General features: G+C 39.6%; 3 protein-coding genes and 2 non-coding genes across 5 annotated transcripts; 2 read left to right on the top strand and 3 right to left on the bottom strand.

The window, feature by feature from the left end:
* The first annotated feature begins 507 nt into the window (after nt 1-507).
* On the top strand, nt 508-2,561 carry LOC112736970 (auxin-induced protein 15A-like). The gene has a single exon (XM_025786658.3). The coding sequence runs from the start codon at nt 1,983-1,985 to the stop codon at nt 2,262-2,264; it is 282 nt and encodes a 93-aa protein (XP_025642443.1). The 5' UTR covers nt 508-1,982; the 3' UTR covers nt 2,265-2,561.
* LOC112736966 (alcohol dehydrogenase 1) lies at nt 2,491-7,049 on the bottom strand. Its single transcript, XM_025786655.3, has 8 exons — nt 6,647-7,049; nt 6,361-6,515; nt 4,449-5,857; nt 4,159-4,342; nt 3,655-4,057; nt 3,255-3,491; nt 3,004-3,162; nt 2,491-2,870 (listed from the first exon to the last, which is right to left on the bottom strand). The coding sequence occupies exons 3-8, from the start codon at nt 4,480-4,482 to the stop codon at nt 2,760-2,762; spliced, it is 1,128 nt and encodes a 375-aa protein (XP_025642440.1). The 5' UTR covers nt 4,483-5,857; nt 6,361-6,515; nt 6,647-7,049; the 3' UTR covers nt 2,491-2,759.
* LOC112736965 (auxin-induced protein 15A-like) lies at nt 6,531-7,071 on the top strand. The gene has a single exon (XM_025786654.3). It carries the CDS (start codon nt 6,631-6,633, stop codon nt 6,889-6,891), a length of 261 nt encoding a protein of 86 aa, XP_025642439.1. The 5' UTR covers nt 6,531-6,630; the 3' UTR covers nt 6,892-7,071.
* Nucleotides 7,072-7,516: 445 nt separating this feature from the next.
* Nucleotides 7,517-7,590, bottom strand: TRNAI-AAU (transfer RNA isoleucine (anticodon AAU)). The gene has a single exon. It is a non-coding gene; the product is annotated as a tRNA-Ile (tRNA).
* A 74-nt stretch (nt 7,591-7,664) lies between these two features.
* Nucleotides 7,665-7,738, bottom strand: TRNAI-AAU (transfer RNA isoleucine (anticodon AAU)). The gene has a single exon. It is a non-coding gene; the product is annotated as a tRNA-Ile (tRNA).
* Nucleotides 7,739-18,124: the final 10,386 nt, after the last annotated feature.

The raw sequence follows: 18,124 nt of genomic DNA, 5'->3' as shown, positions 1-18,124 counted from the left end.
CTGGGAGAGATTACAGTGTGAATATGTGGTAATAGTATAAACTGTGAAGACTATAGAGACATAAGATCCAACAACCTTTAGCATAGAAGAAACTAATTCAAAGGAAATATCAGAAGAGATTGGTTGAATAACTTATAGATTCGCTCAATTAGCTTTAAGTAATCAAGTTATGGATTTGTTTCAACAAATTAGCTAGCTCACTGGAATAGCAAAACTGAAGATGTAGAGAAGGATCTGTATCAATTTCAACAATGATAGTTCTTTTGCTAGTACCTAATAACTACTACCTAGAGAAATAATTTAGTCTTATATCTTCTAGATGGCTAAAATCAATGACTAAAATTTGTGACTGCATTTACTATCTAGAGAAGTAAAGCAGTTCATCATAAGCAGGAGATTCATTTGCCAGCAGTAAAGCATTATTTAGATGCATTCATGTTCACATGGATGCATTCAAAAGTGAAGTTCATATGCAAAGAAATTGAGTATACAAGTCCTTAGGGATAAGGTGTTTAAATTCATTGAACTAGGGGAAAAATTTCTGATATTACATCCTTGACATTTCAATGAGATGGTAGTCAGTATCTGCCAATAAAACGGAAGTAAAAAAGAAAAAGTCTAAGTGCCTGCTGTACAAATTTGTCTCTCAATTAATCTAAGTCAGTCTTGTTTTCCTTCGACTATACTATAGTCCATTCAAGCGAGACGTGAGATCCACGAAAGCATTCTCCTTGCAAGGAATAGTGAGGCCACCCATTGGATGACCATATCCGAATTCTTCTTCTGCTTGGATTAGTAACTCCTGAAATGAAGGTTGACTCAAATAGGAAATAAGAATCACAAACCGCTTCATCTTCTCTCCAACATAGACTGCAAGATAGCCTTTTGGGACGGAGGCTGCTTGGGTTACAGCAGATGATGCCCTTCTAATAGCAGGTAAGCGAAATCCCATTGTTTTCTTTTGCTTCAAACTAATAAAAATGCAAATGATCTCAAAGGGTGTAAAGAAGAATTGTTGTTGCTACTGATTTGTGTTGCTTTAGAGTGCAAGGGTAACCGTCTATATATAGATATACCATCTATAAGTTTTTGTAATTAGCCATTCGATAAGGCCTACTTTGAGACAAGGGCGAAACGAAGATCACATGGTAGTGTCTTCATTGTGTTTATGAAAGATTACTTTAGATTTGAGAGTTCTTGCCAAACAATGTTGCCACCTTTTGAAAGAGACAACTGAGAAGCTAATAAATGGTTAAATACAAAGCTGATTTAATGGACTACTACTTATTATGTCGCAGACATGTTTAAGACATATCACATAAGTTGGCTCTTCATACTGATGGGTAACCTACTAAATCAGTGGAAATTGTCTAATAATGATGCAGAGTGGATATGACTACATTTATTGCAATAGAATACAGATCACAGGGTACATCAGTACGTGAAAGGATTCATATGAGATGTCTTAAAACATGTCCATAAATAAATATGAATATATAGCCATCAAGTACCTGTTTTCATTGCCAAGATTATTTCAACAGTTGGTAGCTATATATTAGCATTTAGTCAATTTCTCAACATTGAAGAAAATGTGACATGTCTAAAGCATGTTTACAAAAATATGGAATACCAATTAAGACATGAAACAAATATAAGGCTTCAGTTTGATCTTATCTCATTTGATTGCAGTGGCTTCAGTCTTGGCTATTCTTTGAGAAGGTGGGGGCATTCACTCTTAACCACTTCTAAGACAGCACCATGTGATCTCTCGTGTGTATGCCCCGCAATCCTATAGTGACTTCAACAATAATTTTATCTTGGAAATAATAATCTTCCAAAGAATCTTAAAATCTATAAATACATTTCCTCCTGTCTTCAGAAACAACACAATTCATTGCCATTCTTAAGCATCAACACTTAACAGATTCTTATCTTAAACTTGAAAGCTTTTCTGCTCTAGTTCTTACATACATACAGAAAAAATGGGTTTCCGTTTACCTGTTATTCGAAGGGCATCATCATTCTCAGCTAGCGAAGCAGCTTCAAAATCTGTGGAACTCCCAAAAGGGTATCTTGCAGTGTATGTTGGAGAGAATCAAAAGCGTTTTGTGATCCCCGTATCATACTTGAACCAACCTTCATTCCAAGACTTGTTGAGTCAAGCTGAAGAAGAATTTGGATATGATCATCCCATGGGAGGTCTCACTATTCCTTGTAGTGAACATGTCTTCCAACGGATCACTTCTCGCTTGAATGGGCTATAAATCTCAGACTGTAGAAGATTGACATAGATTAGCATATACATGTTGTATAGAATAGATTAGTATAGAGAATCAGATGACAAACTCAAAGAGTATGTCTACTTTTGTTGAATAGTGACGAATTGACAATGAATTCAGTTATGTTCACTTGTTCCTGCAATTAGGAGCTTACATAAGCAAAGTTACTCACTGAAACTTGATTATTTGCCTGTTTGAATAAATTTCAAAGTAGGAGCTGAACACCTTACTTCTTATTAAAACATTTGCACTTGAATAAAAAGTTACATTGCATATCACAAATTTGTTTGATTTTGCATTACAATGGTGAAGTAAAATAACTGCCAACTTATACACACATGCATCAAACAATTCTTTATTCATATTCACACAGAACAGTTGTTGGACTGCAACTTCTGTGATTTTTAAAGCAGAATATTCTCCTATAAAACTATCTGAAGCTGCATAATTTGAATTTTACATCCATCAATTGTTAGAAAATCATATCTTGATGACAACTTTGACACAATTTGGCTCTTTGAGTAGATCAAATGCTTTGCTTATATCTGTCAATGGGACCTCATGGGTGAATAGCTCCTGAAGAGGGAACTCCTGTGAAAATGTAAATAAATAGTCCGAATACATTAAATAATTGTGAGACTTCTTCATCAATGTATTAAGCATATTCCAGAAACGATAACGTAGTGTATCTATTGAACTTAAGTGTCTTTAAAGTTTAAAGTACCTCCTTTTGGCATTTGTCAGCTACAATTGAAAGGTCTGACATGGTTTTTAGACCTCCAAAAACAGAACCCTTCAGAGTTCTGCCAGCCAGAATTGTTGTATGATTGAAAGGCACAATAGGTTCATTTGGCGCGCCAATAGATATTGCTTTACCGGTTCCCTACATAATCCGAAACAACAATTAGAAGCAAGGATCATATAATAATTTGATGAAATCAAACAGCTGAATTACTTGACAGAAGTGAAACTAACCATCTTTGTGGCTGCTAAGGATTCACTAATCAAAGATGGAACTCCAGTGCACTCAAAAGAATAATCCACACCAAATCCATCACTCAGTTCCTTCACCAATTCTGATGGAGGTTTATCAGAATCTTGAGGATTTATAAAATCAGTCATTCCAAAAGCTTTCCCTTTTTCTCTCTTCATCTCATTTGTGTCAATCCCTATTATCTTAGTAGCCCCCAGCATTTTCGCTCCGCTTATAGCCTGCATCACAAGGTCATTATCAAAACTCATCAAGGCTCAAAACTAGAAGCAAACTACTCCCTCCATCCATCGATAACTGTCGGATATGTACGAAATTTTTTTCAGTCCGACAGTTATTGATGGACGGATTGAGTAACTTCCAACAAATCTCTTTGAAGCATACCCCTAATCCTACAGCACCAAGACCAAAAACAGCAACACTTGATCCACTTTCAACTTGGGCTTCCTTCCATGCAGCTCCATAGCCAGTTGAAAACCCACATGAGATGAAGCTAGCATGGGCTAGATTGATGCCTGGATCAACCTTGAGAAGGTAATTGGCATTGACAACCGTGTACTCGGACCACGTGGCGCAAGTCCAAGTGTGTTTTAACTTCTTGCCTCTGCAGGACATTCTAGAAGTGTTATCTGGCATGAAGCCAGTAATTCTGAAAGGATATGTCAGGCAAAGGTTGGTCTTTCCAGAAACACAATTCCGGCAATGTCCACACTCTCCTATATATGTTGGGATCACCATATCCCCTTCTTTAAGATTTTTCACTTCATCTCCAACTGTCTCTACAACACTGCAATTAATTAAAATTTAAAACCAATTCATCATGTTCATGGATGGAATTCTATCATTGATACAATACAATGCAGTATGTGGACATAGAATCTATCTTACCCAACTCCTTCATGTCCAGGTACTAGAGGGAAACCATTAACATATGGAGATCCTTGAATGCCTGAAACATCAGTGTGGCAGATGCTAGCACAAAGCATCTTAACTCGAACTTCGCCTGATTTCGGCGGATCAACTTGAATCTCTTCAAGCTTTAGTGTCATTCCTAATCCCCAGCACACTGCAGCTGCAAAAAGCAAATAACTTTGCATAATATCATGTTTGCAAGTAACATGAAAGTTAATTGATTTCTACATGCATGCTTAATGTTGATATAATGATAAAAATTATACCTTTACAGGTAATAACACCCTGTGAAGTGCTCATCTTTGTAAGAATTTGCTCAATTTAGAAACTTGCTATGCTGAAAGCCAAAGTTTTGGCTTTGAACTGAAAAGAATGGGAAGGTGCAGTTCTAAACTTAAACTAGCAAATAGTAATATGTACAACAAGATAAAGATTCATTTCAACACATGATTCTTTTTCTTTTATTATTATTTGTTTTTTTTTTTTTTTCAAAAAAAAATTTGTTTTAAAAGAACCGACATACAAAATTAATCTAAAAAATATAATATTCATATAATGCATAGGATGCTCAGCAAGAACATAGGAAGGAAAAAATGCTAAATTTGGTTTACATAAATACCAAAAATGAAAGTGTCAAAGGAAAAATTAATGTGTGCAGACAAACAGTTGAAAATGACAGTTGAAAATGTGTATATAGACTTGAAGTGGAAAATTGCATGGACTTGAAAAAACTATTAAATCCATTTGATTTGCTATGCACCTGAAAATTTGTCCCACCGAATTATCTTAAAAGTCTCAAGAACAAAATTTTAATATAGGTGTTAGATAAACAAAAAATATCTTTAAAATACAAATCAATATCCTAATAGAAGGATGAATTCATCTCGGAAATTTTTAAAGTAATAAAAATTTAAATATTTCCTATACCAACTATAAATGTCTGTGAACATTCTTTTATTATTATTATTATTATTATTATTATTATTATTATTTACAATGTCTCGCTATTTAATCTAGCTGGTGCTAAATAGTCATAAGACAATTGATTCACTACCTTAGTCTCCAAAACTTGAAAGCAGGAAATGGTGTGTGTATCACAAAACCGAAATTCAATAGGGATGCTACATATAATATAATATAGAAAAAGTATAATATTATACAGTAGAATTGGAAAAGGCTAAAAGTGATGCAACAAGCTATTATGACATGAATCATAACTTTCTCATTCAGATAAAAAATTTTACATTTCCGAAAGAATTGATCAAGGAAGAAACCAAGGTGAAGAAAAATAAAGTGCCATGTGTACAAAATTTGTTTCAACCAATCTATCTATCTACCTATCTATCTTCATTAGCATGATCTTATAACCCATTTAAGCCAGAAGTGATGTTTAGAAACTCATCCTCCCTGCATGGAATAGTGAGACCACCTGCCGGATGATCATATCCATATTCATCTTCTGCCTGACTTAGTAATGCTTGAAATGAAGGTTCATTCAAGTATGATATCGGAATCATGAACCTCCTCATTTTGTCTCCGACATAGACTGCAAGATAGCCTTTTGGGACTACAAATCGCTTGGAACTTACTTCAGTTGCAGAAATTGATGCCCTTCTTGTGCCTAGTATGCGAAACCCCATTTTGTTCTAAGAAAATAGATAGAGATCTTCAAGCACTTGTGAGAGAGAAAAAGCTGAGTTAGGATGCTTTAAATTTGATATGCAAATGACTTGTTCTGCTTTGAGAGCTCAAGAATTATAGTGTATATATAGTTACAATTTGCTAACAATCAATTTTGCAATGAAGAGGACTAAATTAGAGTTGATTTTGTTCATGTGTTCATCTATTATTACTAGACATGCTTTAGACATCTCACAAATTTTCATTAGAATGACAATTTTATGCCATACATCTGCCAACAAATAATAGCAGAGTAATAAGTTATGAAATTTGTGAATCACAAGCAAGACTTGATTGATAGCTTCGAAACAGTGTCCGGGAATCAAGATTCGAGCCGACACTGAATATATCACAAGGTTGTGTGGATGTGAATAAAGTTCTAAGCAACAGCAACTGAATAATAGATGAGGTTTGGCATGACCTTGCCTAACAGCTATACACAAGATTTTCAAGATCTAGATTTCATTTTCAAGCAGTGATTGTGTTGGAAAATCTTACATAATGTGGGTCATTTACTCCTGAATCATTAATAGTTCTTCATAAAGACCTCCAAAACACTCCATGTGAAGGTTCATGAGTCTTTGTCCTTCACTAGACCCCATCAAACAGTTCATAACCATTCAGTTCCACACAAGCTGAAGCAATTTTATGATCTATATATACCAATACTCATCTTAGCATTCTCAAACCCAAAACATAAAGCATCAAACTTGAAACGCTTGTTTCGCATACAAGTTACTTGAGATCATTCTTAACAAAGAAGAAGCAATGGGATTTCGCTTACCTGGTATTAGAAAAGCAACACAAGCAGCTTCAAAGGGTGGAGAAATTCCAAAGGGGTATCTTGCAGTGTATGTAGGAGAAAAGATGAAGAGGTTTATAGTTCCGATATCATACTTGAACCAACCATCATTTCAAGACTTGCTGAGTAAAGCAGAAGAAGAATTTGGTTATGTTCATCCAATGGGTGGCCTCACAATTCCTTGCACAGAAGATTTGTTCTGCAGCATCATATCAATTTTGGATTGAATGCTGCATTCTTCAAAAAAAAAAAAAAAGCTGACATAACATAGATTAGCTCAAAGCAAACAATTACAATTGTACAGTGTGTAGATAGATTGTTTATTTTCCCTTTGCTTTCAAGCAAAAGTGGAACATGTTTGAAAGATGCAGAACATCCAATGATCAAAGCTTCTCTTCCTTGTCATTGTTCTTTGAAAATGATTATGATATTATCCAAAGGGAGCTACTCAAATGAAGATGCAAAAAACATCTTTTTATGAAGATGCTTTGTATAAAAGTGTGATTTATTGATTTGGCCACACTTCAAATAAAAACAACACTTTTATAACATATCAAAATCTAACCCTACACTCCATCATCTAAGGGTCAAAAAGAAAAATCATCACATGAAGACAATTATAATATCTTCATGGGAGTACCCACCTTATCCAAATTACCGGGCAACTTAGTTCCGTAATTATGAAATAACTTCACTGCTTTCTTAAGGTATTATATTGATTTCGGGCTGCTTTCATAGAAAAAGTAAGTTCACTTCTTGTGAAGCTATGCAAAATTCTCCCTTTAGTTTTTCTCCAATACATGTATTATGTTAGTATACTTCGGCAACGATAGAGATATAAGAAGAATAAAATGGCCCATGCAGGTTTCGAACCTGCGACCTTCGCGTTATTAGCACGACGCTCTAACCAACTGAGCTAATGGGCCAGTTGTGTTGTAACAAGGAATATATATATTATCTTAGTATACTTCAGCAACGGTGGAGATAGAAAAGAAAAAAATGGCCCATGCAGGTTTCGAACCTGCGACCTTCGCGTTATTAGCACGACGCTCTAACCAACTGAGCTAATAGGCCAGATGTTAATTAATTATCGTTATTTTCGTTTTGTTTGATTTAGATAGTTTTTTTTTTATATATATATATCATAACCTATCAATTTGGAGTAAAAACTTATTTATTTTATACTTTAAAAATATACATACATTTGTTTCACACTAATACATAAAAAAAACTTATTTATATATATATCATAACCTATCAATTTGGAGTAAAAACTTATTTATTTTATACTTTAAAAATATACATACATTTGTTTCACACTAATACATAATAATGATACTATACTAATAATTTATCTCTCTAAATTACCAAAAATATTTATACTATTGTTTTTTCGATGATTTAAATTAGTTTTAATATCTTTTATAATTAACTACGCAACATTCAATTCTAGGAATTAAATAATTAATAAAATACTCATGAGATTAAGATAAACAATCACTGGAGTAGTACGCTAAAGTATGCTATTTTATTATTTATTTATTTATTTGTTTTTGGATTGTTAGCCTATCATACAAACGATAATCCATTGATTGATGATGGTAGGGAAAAACTACTAGAAGTATTGTCGTTTGAAATTATTAAAAAAAAAAAAAGAAAAAAAAAAAGCAGCATACTCTTGCATGGTCTACTACAGTCTCTCTTCCATCATGTTTAAGTATTTTCTTTGCAAATTATGATTCTTGTATTGATATATTAATTGAATAATAAATCGTTAATGAATATTTATAACAAAATTATTTATTCTATGGTATAAATATTAGAAAATTATTAATTTTTAATTTATTTACAAGTGATATATATATTAATTATAATTTTTAATTTAACTATTTTATATTAAATGACTTATATAACGATAATTTTATTTATTATCATAAATGTTAAATTAAATAAGTTATTATTACTTTTAATTTAAATTTAAATGACTTATATAATTGGAGATCTTACGTGACAGTGGCTGTGCCACATAAGCAAGATTGTCGTTGAGTCACGCCGGAATTCTACTAAAGGACCGTTATGTAGTCCAAAACGTAATTTGGAGAATATAAATAGTGCAATTGGAATTTTAGGGATTAAATTAGTATACGAGCTGAATCTGGGGACTATTATAAAAATTTAGTCTAGATTTCCCACTCAAATATAAATAATAATTTAAGATTTTGGTTTTTAATATATCAATGTCGTCTCTATAGTCTTTTTTTTTTTCATGAAATTACAATTACATAAAATTTTAATGGAAAAAATTCAAAAATAAATCTCTTTCGATTATGTTCACAAATTTAATTACGCATTTACTGTTAATTCTTTTTTAATGATTTTACCTGAATAAATAAATTATTTATTCTGTAAACATCTAAAAATGACTCAATTTTTTAGAATTTTGCATATCATTTAATCGGAAATAAATAATGAAAGAACTTATTACGGTGGGTAACCGGAGATTAGTAGGCTGGATGGCGTTGGCTGGCCCAAACGTATGAAGGAGGTGGCTTTCGAGGGGGTCTGTTACTCGATATTCCTCCGTCCGACTTGTACGTATGAGAGAATGGGGGGTGGTACCTGCAAAGACACTCCGATGCCTAAGTTAGCAAGAGTGTGAGCAGGTTAGAGAGTATTGGGACCTAGAGATACCGGAATGGTGTCAGTGTATTTATAGTGGTGAACCAATAACCACCGCTGAAGTAGTGCCACCTTTTTAGGTGGATAACCGTTCCCATATCTTAGGGAGGTTAAGATATGGCTCTATGAAGTGGTTAGAGAGTTTCTAGGGGCAGTTACTCATTCGAATGAGTGTTATCTGCCAGCTAACCCTCGTATCCGACTTTTTTGGAGCAGGTCGTGTTCAGTACCGACTTCTTGGGATGAAGGCTGGTATTGGGTGAGGGCCAACCCTTTGGGTTGGGCTTCTTTGCTTGGATCCTGGGCCTTTATTATTGGGTCAGGGTATGAACAGTGCCCCTACTCGAGCCCAATTTCTTTTTAAGATTTGGGTTCGAGTATTCTACTCGGGGTCGTAGCCGATTTGTAAGAGGACCGACGTGGTGGTTTGAAACCGACGTGACCTTTCGTGACCTTTTGGTTCTGACAGTTACGTCTAATCAAGCGTCGTATCCGTTAGGGGTGTGCGTAGGGTTTCAATAGCCTTGGTAACAGTGCATCTTCATTAATGACTGCCCCTATTTTACCATTATGCCCCTAACGTTCTTATAAATACTTTCCCTCTCTTTCATTGTTTCGTTTCTGCGATCTTTCAAATTTCCCTTGCATTCGTTCGTATTGCATTCTTGTGCTTTCGAAGGCTTTTGCTTCCAACCCTCATTTCCAGATAAAGGTTAGTTCTTTAATATGCCTTTGTAGATAAATTTGATTTGCATACTTTAGTTTCGCATCCCCCTCCCTTTAGAGACCGTGTTGGTGATTTTTCTTTTCCCCTTGTAGGTTTTGTCACCCCTTTTTTAGAAAAAGAAATGGCTTCTGTAGATGCTCTCTCTCACTGGGTTGATGTCACAGTCTTAGGGGAGGAACCCTCAGTCGATTCTGAGTTTATCACCCATCTTCGTACTCGCCACAGAATTTGTTCTTCTGAGGAGGACGAGCCGAAGTATGAGTTAGTGGCCCCAGGTCCAGAAGACCGGGTTTGCTTTGGGAGGGCTAATGAGGCGGCCTCCCATTTTTTCTTTATGTATGAGTGTATGATCACCCGTTTGGGTGTTTTTCTTCCTTTTTCAGACTTTGAGGTGTCTGTTTTACGTCATTGTCGAGTCGTTCCTACCCAGCTTCACCCCAACTCTTGGGGTTTTTTGAAAATTTATCAATTCATCAGCCAGGCTTTAGAGTTCCCGATTTCTTTAAAGATTTTTTTCCATCTTTTTCATATGACAAAATCCTTTAGTGGGCTAAACAATAAACAACAGTGGGTGTCGTTCCGGACCATACAAGGTAGGAGAATTTTCACCCTTTTTGACGAATCCTTCCATGACTTCAAAAACTATTTTTTCAAAGTGCAAGCTGTAGAGGGTCACCACCCTTTTTTTCTGGATGATAACTCTTCCCCCTGCTTTCCTTTGTATTGGTTGGAGGCCTCCTTTTGTGAAAAATATGGTCTTGACGACCTGGATGATGTGGAGGCGGCCATTGTGGGGTTCCTCCGAGAAGTTTGGGGGAGGTCTCCATACTTGGACACGAAAAAGTTTATCCAGGGGTCTCCGAGTTTTATCCAAGCGCAAATAGGTAGCTTTCATTTGGTTTTCCGACTTGTCTGATTAATTCTTCCGACTTGTCTAATCTATTAATTGTTGCTTTTTTTGTTTTTTCAGAGATGGCAAAAACAAATGCCCAGGAGTCTTACCAAAGAGTTCAGGAGGCCAAGGCGAGGTCTCGTGCCAGGTCTGGTGGCGCTAGGGCGGTTGTCTCTCCTCCTCCTCCTCCTCGAAACGTCGGGACTCCCTCCCAACCTATTGTGATTTTCCTCTTCTGCTTCCTCTCTGCCACCCCCCTCCGTCCGACCTACTCCTGAACCAGAGAAGAGGAAGCGTAAGACCTTAGAGTCTGGCGCTTCTGGTGAGGCGGACGCTCTTGCGTTCGTCCGAAAGAACATTTATCCCCATGCTCGTATGAGCATGGATGATGTTTCTGTTCGGCACTACCTTACTGCTGTGGTTGAGGAGAGTCTCAAGACGGTGGGAGTTTGTGGCAAACTCTTAGATATATTTGAGAAGACTCCTCTCAACTCTTTAGGGACGACCTCGAGGGTCGAGGAGCTGGAAGGCAGGCTTCGCATATATCAGGAGCACGAGAGGGAGTTGGAGGGGAAAGTCGCCAAGCTGAAGGAGGAGAGGGACAGCCTCCGGGAGAAGGAGAAGAAGTTGCAAGCCCAATGCAACATGGAGGTGGATTTGAGGAAGGCAGCGCAAGCCAGCTACAACAGTTTATTTGCTGATCTTGTGTCTGTAAAGAATGACTTGCTGAATGCCCGGAAGGCCTATACCGAGTTGGAGGACTCTATTGCGGATGGTGCTGATGAGGCTTGGAGGGTTTTTAAGGAGCATGTCGGAGTCATTGCTCCTGACTTGGACCTTTCTCCTTTGGACCCTGATAAGATTGTTATTGATGGTGCCATCGTGGATCCTCCTGTCCCCGTGGTGGAGTCTGAGTCCGATTTGAAGACTCGGGGGCAGAGGATCATAGAGTCCCCTCCTCACTCTAAGGACGCTCCGAGCTCTTCTACCGCTCCTCCGACTTTCTCTCCAATTCCTGGTCCTGGTGGTGGTGATCCTTCTACTCCTCTTGCGAAGAAGTAATTTTGGCTATTGGGGCCCGGCCTGTGGGCCCCTCTTTTTAAACTCTTTTATATTTATTTGTTGATGTTTGCAACACTTTTTTGGCCTTTTAGGGCCGTAAACAAAACAATTTACGATACCCTTTTTAATAAGGGTTTAATTTAGCGTTTTAAATAAATGCCCTTTTTGGATAAGGGTTTTGAGTTACCTTATGCGCGCATGCTTTTCTATTCTTTTGATCTTTTTTGGAAAAAGCCTATTCTTTGGGGCTGGCCTGCTTTTCTGAATCTTTTTGATCCTCAAGGCAGCCTTATAACTTTTTCTTAGTTTTTTCCTATCTCTTTTTTATCATTCCTAGTACTCAATTTTGTTTCATTGAGTTTTTCGTGACTTAGGCTACTTTTGCGATTCATTTTAATTTTACTCGGTTTCGCATTCCGACTTATGAATCGGACTGCTCCCGAGTTTATCATGATCGACTTCTATAGCCTCTTTACGCCGACTTGTACCTCGTCGTTTTATCCTGACGACCGTCTAGGTCGGTTCATGGGATTTTCACGTTTTGTCGAGCTTAAATCGGCGCGTTTTGTAGAAAGAGAATAAAAAGGGAATTCAAAAGAGATATTTAAAATGAAAGAGATCTTTATTAATTGAGGAGATACCTTATTGCTACTAAGGGCTTTTGATAATTTATTTTCCCTTAGCCCCCTACTATGATGCCTCGTTAAAAACCCTTCTCCAGAAAAAACCCTTTAGTTTTGGGAAAAAAATCATGAAGTTGGGAAAAGAGTACATCAGGGAGTAGGGTTCGCTTTTTAGCTGTAGTACCTTTTCATATTACAAGCATGCCATGATCTTGGTAACTCGTTGCCGTCAAAGTCGGTTACCCTATAATAGCCTTTTCCTAAGACCTCGTTGATCTTGTATGGCCCTTTCCAATTTGCAGCGAGCTTTCCTTCCCCAGATTTGTTGACTCCAATGTCGTTTCTGATTAAGACCAAGTCGTCTGGGGTGAAACTCCTTCGAATGACTTTTTTGTTGTATCTTGTAGTCATCCTTTGCTTCAACGCTGCTTCTCTTATCTGTGCTTCTTCTCGGGCTTCGAGGAGCAAGTCGAGCTCTTCTTTGTGCCCCTGTATATTTTTGATCTCGTCGTGGAAAATCACTCTTGGACTTTGCTCATTGACCTCTATTGGGATCATGGCCTCTACGCCGTAAACTAGCCGGAAGGGTGTTTCTCCAGTGGCGGATTGGGGGGTTGTTCTGTAAGCCCATAGTACTTGTGGGAGCTCTTCTGCCCAAGCCCCTTTTGCATCTTGTAATCTTCTCTTCAGCCCTGCCAGTATGACTTTGTTGGCTGCCTCGGCTTGCCCATTGGCTTGTGGGTGTTCCACTGAGGTGAACTGGTGCTTGATGTTCATACTGGCTACTAGGCTTCTAAAGGTGGAGTCAGTGAACTGGGTTCCGTTATCTGTGGTAATGGAATAAGGTATCCCATACCTTGTGATTATATTTTTGTAGAGGAACCTCCAACTTTTTTGTGCAGTGATGGTGGCCAGTGGTTCTGCTTCTATCCACTTTGTGAAATAATCTATTCCCACTATTAGGTATTTGACTTGTTCTGGCGCCTGGGGAAAAGGGCCTAACAAATCCATTCCCCATTTTGCAAAGGGCCATGGGGAGGTGATACTAATGAGCTCCTCTGGGGGGGGCACGTGAAAATTTGCATGCATTTGACACGGTTGGCACTTTTTCACAAAGTCTGTGGCATCTTTCTGCAAGGTTGGCCAGTAGAATCCAGCTCGGATCACCTTTCTGGCTAATGACCTTGCTCCGAGATGGTTCCCGCAGATTCCACTATGTACCTCCTCTAATACCTCGGTGGCTCTTGAGGTCGGTACACACTTTAACAATGGTGTTGATATCCCCCTTCTATAGAGAATATTTTTCACCAAGGTATAGTGTTGTGCTTCCCTTCGGATTTTCTTGGCCTCCTTTTCCTCCTTGGGGAGGATGTCGAATTTCAGGTATTCGACTAAGGGGTTCATCCATCCGAGGTTTAATCCGACCATTTCAAAGACTTCTTGTTTGTCTTCCATTTTTACCACTGAAAGGTTCCTGGAGAGTCTTTTGAGTCAGGCTTCTGTTATTTCCTCCTGGCTTGGTACTTGCTAACTTGGATAGGGCGTCTGCTCTGCTGTTTAGATCCCGAGTTATGTGTTTCACCTCGGTTTCTGCAAAGCGCCCCAGGTGCTCCAAAGTTTTTTCCAAGTACCTCTTCATGTTTGGGTCCTTTGCCTGATATTCTCCACTTATTTGGGAGGTCACCACTTGGGAGTCGCTGGATATCATCACCTTCGTAGCACCGACTTCTTCTGCCAGCTTCAATCCTGCGATCAAGGCTTCATACTCTGCCTGATTATTTGAAGCTGGGAATTCAAACTTGAGGGAAACCTCTATCTGGGTTCCCCTTTCATCTACCAATATTATGCCTGCACCGCTTCCTGTTTTGTTGGAGGATCCATCTACATAGAGTTCCCATGTAGTTGGTTTATCCTCTTGATCTCCTGCATATTCTGCAATGAAGTCGGCGAGGCACTGGGCTTTAATCGCCGTCCGAGTTTCGTACTTCAAGTCGAACTCGGAGAGCTCTATTGCCCATTGAACCATTCTTCTTGCAACATCCGTCTTTTGGAGGATTTGCTTCATGGGTTGGTTCGTGCGGACTCTTATTGTGTGAGCTTGAAAGTAAGGCCGTAGCCTTCGTGAGGCTACTACTAAGGAGTAGGCAAACTTCTCTAGTTTATGGTACCTTAGCTCAGGGCCTTGTAGAACTTTACTGATGAAGTATACTGGGTGCTGACCGGCCTTGTCTTCTCTTATCATGGCGGATGAGATGGCCTTTTCTGCTACAGATAAGTATAGTACGAGGTCTTCTCCAGCCATAGGTCGGGTCAAAATAGGAGGTTGGCTCAAAAACTTTTTGAACTCCTGGAACGCCTCCTCACATTCAGGAGTCCATTCAAACCGGTGTCCCTTTCTCAGCAGGGAGAACAGTGGAAGGGATCTTAGTGCTGATCCTGCCAAAAATCTGGAGAGAGCTGCTAGCCGGCCATTCAGCTGTTGGACCTCTCTCAAACAAGTCGGGCTTTTCATTTCCAGGATAGCTCTATACTTGTCGGGATTGGCTTCGATCCCTCTTTGTGTTAGCATGAATCCTAGAAATTTTCCTGCCTCCACCGCGAAGGCGCACTTTGCAGGATTTAGTCTCATCCCGTGCAACCTTATGGTGTCAAAGACTTGTGAAAGGTCGGACAAGAGGTCGACTTCTTTCTTGGTCTTTACCAGCATATCGTCGACGTACACTTCCATTAAGCTCCCTAGGTGAGGGGCAAACACCTTATTCATCAGCCTCTGATATGTGGCCCCTGCATTTTTCAATCCAAATGGCATGACCACGTAGCAAAAGTTAGCTCTGGGCGTGATGAATGATGTTTTTTCCTGGTCTGGTTCATACATCGGGATTTGGTTATACCCCGAGTAGGCGTCCATGAACGACAAGTATTGATACCCCGAGCTAGAGTCTACTAGGGCGTCAATGCTTGGTAGTGGATAAGGGTCCTTGGGACATGCCTTATTTAAGTCGGTGTAGTCGACGCACATTCTCCATTTACCATTTTGTTTTTTGACTAGCACTATATTGTCTAGCCATGTTGGATACTTGACTTCTCTGATGAAACCGGCTTCTAGGAGCGCTTGTACTTGCTCCTCTACTGTTAGAGCTCACTCTGGGCCGAGCTTGCATCTTCATTGTTGTACAGGTCGAGATCCCAAGTAGACCGAGAGCTTGTGGGACATGAGCTCGGGATCTATCCCAGGCATGTCGGAGGCCTTCCAGGCGAAGAGATCGGAATTATCTCTTAGGAGCTTAGTCAATTCTTGTCTTAGGGTTTCCCCCAGGTTGGTTCCTATGTGAGTGTTTTTTCCTTCCTCTTCTCCGACCTGAATCTCCTCGGTTTTTCCTCCGGGTCGTGGTCGCAGTTCTTCTTTAATCCTTGCTCCACCGAACTCTATTGTGTGAACTTCTTTGCCTTTTCCTCTCAGGTTTAGGCTTTCATTGTAGCATTTCCTTGCCAACTTATGATCTCCCCTTACCGTTGCTATCCCCGCTGAGGTCGGGAATTTCATGCAGAGGTGGGGTGTCGATACCACCGCTCCGAGTCGATTAAGGGTAGCTCTGCCGATTAAAGCATTATAGGCCGACCCCACGTCGATGACTATGAAGTCTATACTCAGAGTCTTTGATTTCTCCCCCTTTCCAAAGGTGGTGTGGAGGGGCAAAAATCCTAATCCGTACAAGGTGTCGGGGTAGGTTCTTAACTCTTTCTCATCTAATCCTAGTTTGTCGAAAGCGGGCTTAAAGAGGATGTCCGCTGAGCTTCCTTGGTCTACTAGTATTCTGTGGAGATGGGCATTTTCCAGGATCATGGTAATTACCACTGGGTCGTCGTGCCCAGGGATTATTCCTCGCCCATCTTCCTTTGTGAATGAAATGGTTGGAAGGTCGGATGACCCCTCTCCGACCTGGTAAACTCTCTTGAGATGTCATTTACGAGAAGATTTTGTGAGTCCCCCTCCCGCAAACCCTCCTGAGATCATATGGATATGTCTCTCCGGAGTTTGTGGTGGTGGGTCTCTTCTATCCACATCATCTCGCTTTCTTTTTCCATGACTGTCCGACCTTTCTATGAGATATCTGTCAAGCCGACCTTCTCTGGCCAGCTTTTCTATCACATTTTTAAGGTCGTAACAGTCGTTTGTGGAGTGCCCATATATCTTATGGTACTCACAGTAATCACCGCGGCTCCCCCCTCTTTTATTTTTAATGGGCCTAGGAGGAGGCAGCCTTTCGGTATTGCAAATTTCTCTGTATACATCCACTACAGGAATTTTCAGTGGAGTATAAGAGTAATATTTTCTTGGCCTATCGAGGTCGAGTTCTTCCTTCTTCTTAGCTTCCCTCTCCCTCTCTTTCGTTGAGGGAGGGTGACCAGGTCACCAACTCGGGTCTCTTAGCCTAGCATTTTCTTCCATATTGATGTACTTTTCAGCTCTTTCCTACACATCACTTAAAGAGGCGGGGTGTCTTTTTGATATGGACTGTGAGAAGGGACCTTCTCTAAGACCATTGACTAGCCCCATGATGACTGCCTCGGTGGGCAGGTCTTGAATCTCCAAACATGCTTTGTTGAACCTTTCCATATAGGCCCGTAAGGACTCCCCGACCTCCTGTTTTATTCCCAGGAGACTTGGTGCATGTTTTACTTTGTCTTTCTGGATGGAGAACCTCATCGAGAACTTCCTTGAGAGGTCTTCAAAACTGGTGACAGATCTCGGGGGGAGACTGTCGAACCACTTCATTGCTGCTTTTGACAAAGTCGTCGGAAAGGCTTTGCATCTCGTAGCGTCAGAAGCGTCAGCCAGATACATCCGACTTTTAAAGTTGCTCAGATGATGCTTTGGATCAGTGGTTCCATCATAGAGGTCCATATCGGGGGCTTCTAAAGTTTCTCGGAACTTTTGCCCTCATTATGTCCTCGCTAAAAGGATCTTTCTCCCCTAAGGGCGAATCTTCTCTACCGTCGTGGGAGTTCTGACCTTTGAGGGAGGATTCTAACTTTAAGAGTTTTCTTTCTAACTCTTTTTGTCGCTCCATCTCCTCTTTTAGGTTCTTTTCGGTTTTCTTTTGTCGTTCCCGTTCCTGTTCTAGCTGCTCGAGGCGACTGTGGACTAATCCCATGAGCTCAACTGCGTGGGATGGTCCTTCTTTTTCTGATTCGCGCCCCTCCGAGGAATTTACCTTCGGGTTTTTGATTCCGGAGGTGCCTTCCCTGTGTTGATCATTGGCTTCCTGGTGAAGGGTCTGGTCTGCCTCATTGTTTCCAGTGTTCAGATTCTCTTGTTCAGAATCTGTCTCCACATGACCCTCTTCAGGGGATCTGTCCGCCATCACTGGTTGATCTCTCGGGTCCCCGGCAACGGCGCCAATGTTACGGTGGGTAACCGGAGATTAGTAGGCTGGATGGCGTTGGCTGGCCCAAACGTATGAAGGAGGTGGCTT

The sequence above is a fragment of the Arachis hypogaea genome, chromosome 13 (assembly GCF_003086295.3).
Source record: "Arachis hypogaea cultivar Tifrunner chromosome 13, arahy.Tifrunner.gnm2.J5K5, whole genome shotgun sequence".
In the NCBI taxonomy this organism is placed as follows: Eukaryota; Viridiplantae; Streptophyta; class Magnoliopsida; order Fabales; family Fabaceae; genus Arachis; species Arachis hypogaea.
This window is presented reverse-complemented; position numbering and strand designations above follow the sequence as displayed.

What these genes read in the sequence shown, in the direction of transcription:
- LOC112736970 (XM_025786658.3), top strand. Translation starts at nt 1,983, where the DNA reads ATGGGTTTCCGTTTACCTGTTATTCGAAGGGCATCATCATTCTCAGCT.
- LOC112736966 (XM_025786655.3), bottom strand. Translation starts at nt 4,482, where the DNA reads ATGAGCACTTCACAGGGTGTTATTACCTGTAAAG. An exon ending in TTGGTGCTGTAGGATTAGGG is followed by an intron (nt 3,492 to 3,654) that starts GTATGCTTCAAA and finishes CTTGTGATGCAG; the next exon opens with GCTATAAGCGGAGCGAAAAT. An exon ending in CTGACAAATGCCAAAAGGAG is followed by an intron (nt 2,871 to 3,003) that starts GTACTTTAAACT and finishes ACATTTTCACAG; the next exon opens with GAGTTCCCTCTTCAGGAGCT.
- LOC112736965 (XM_025786654.3), top strand. Translation starts at nt 6,631, where the DNA reads ATGGGATTTCGCTTACCTGGTATTAGAAAAGCAACACAAGCAGCTTCA.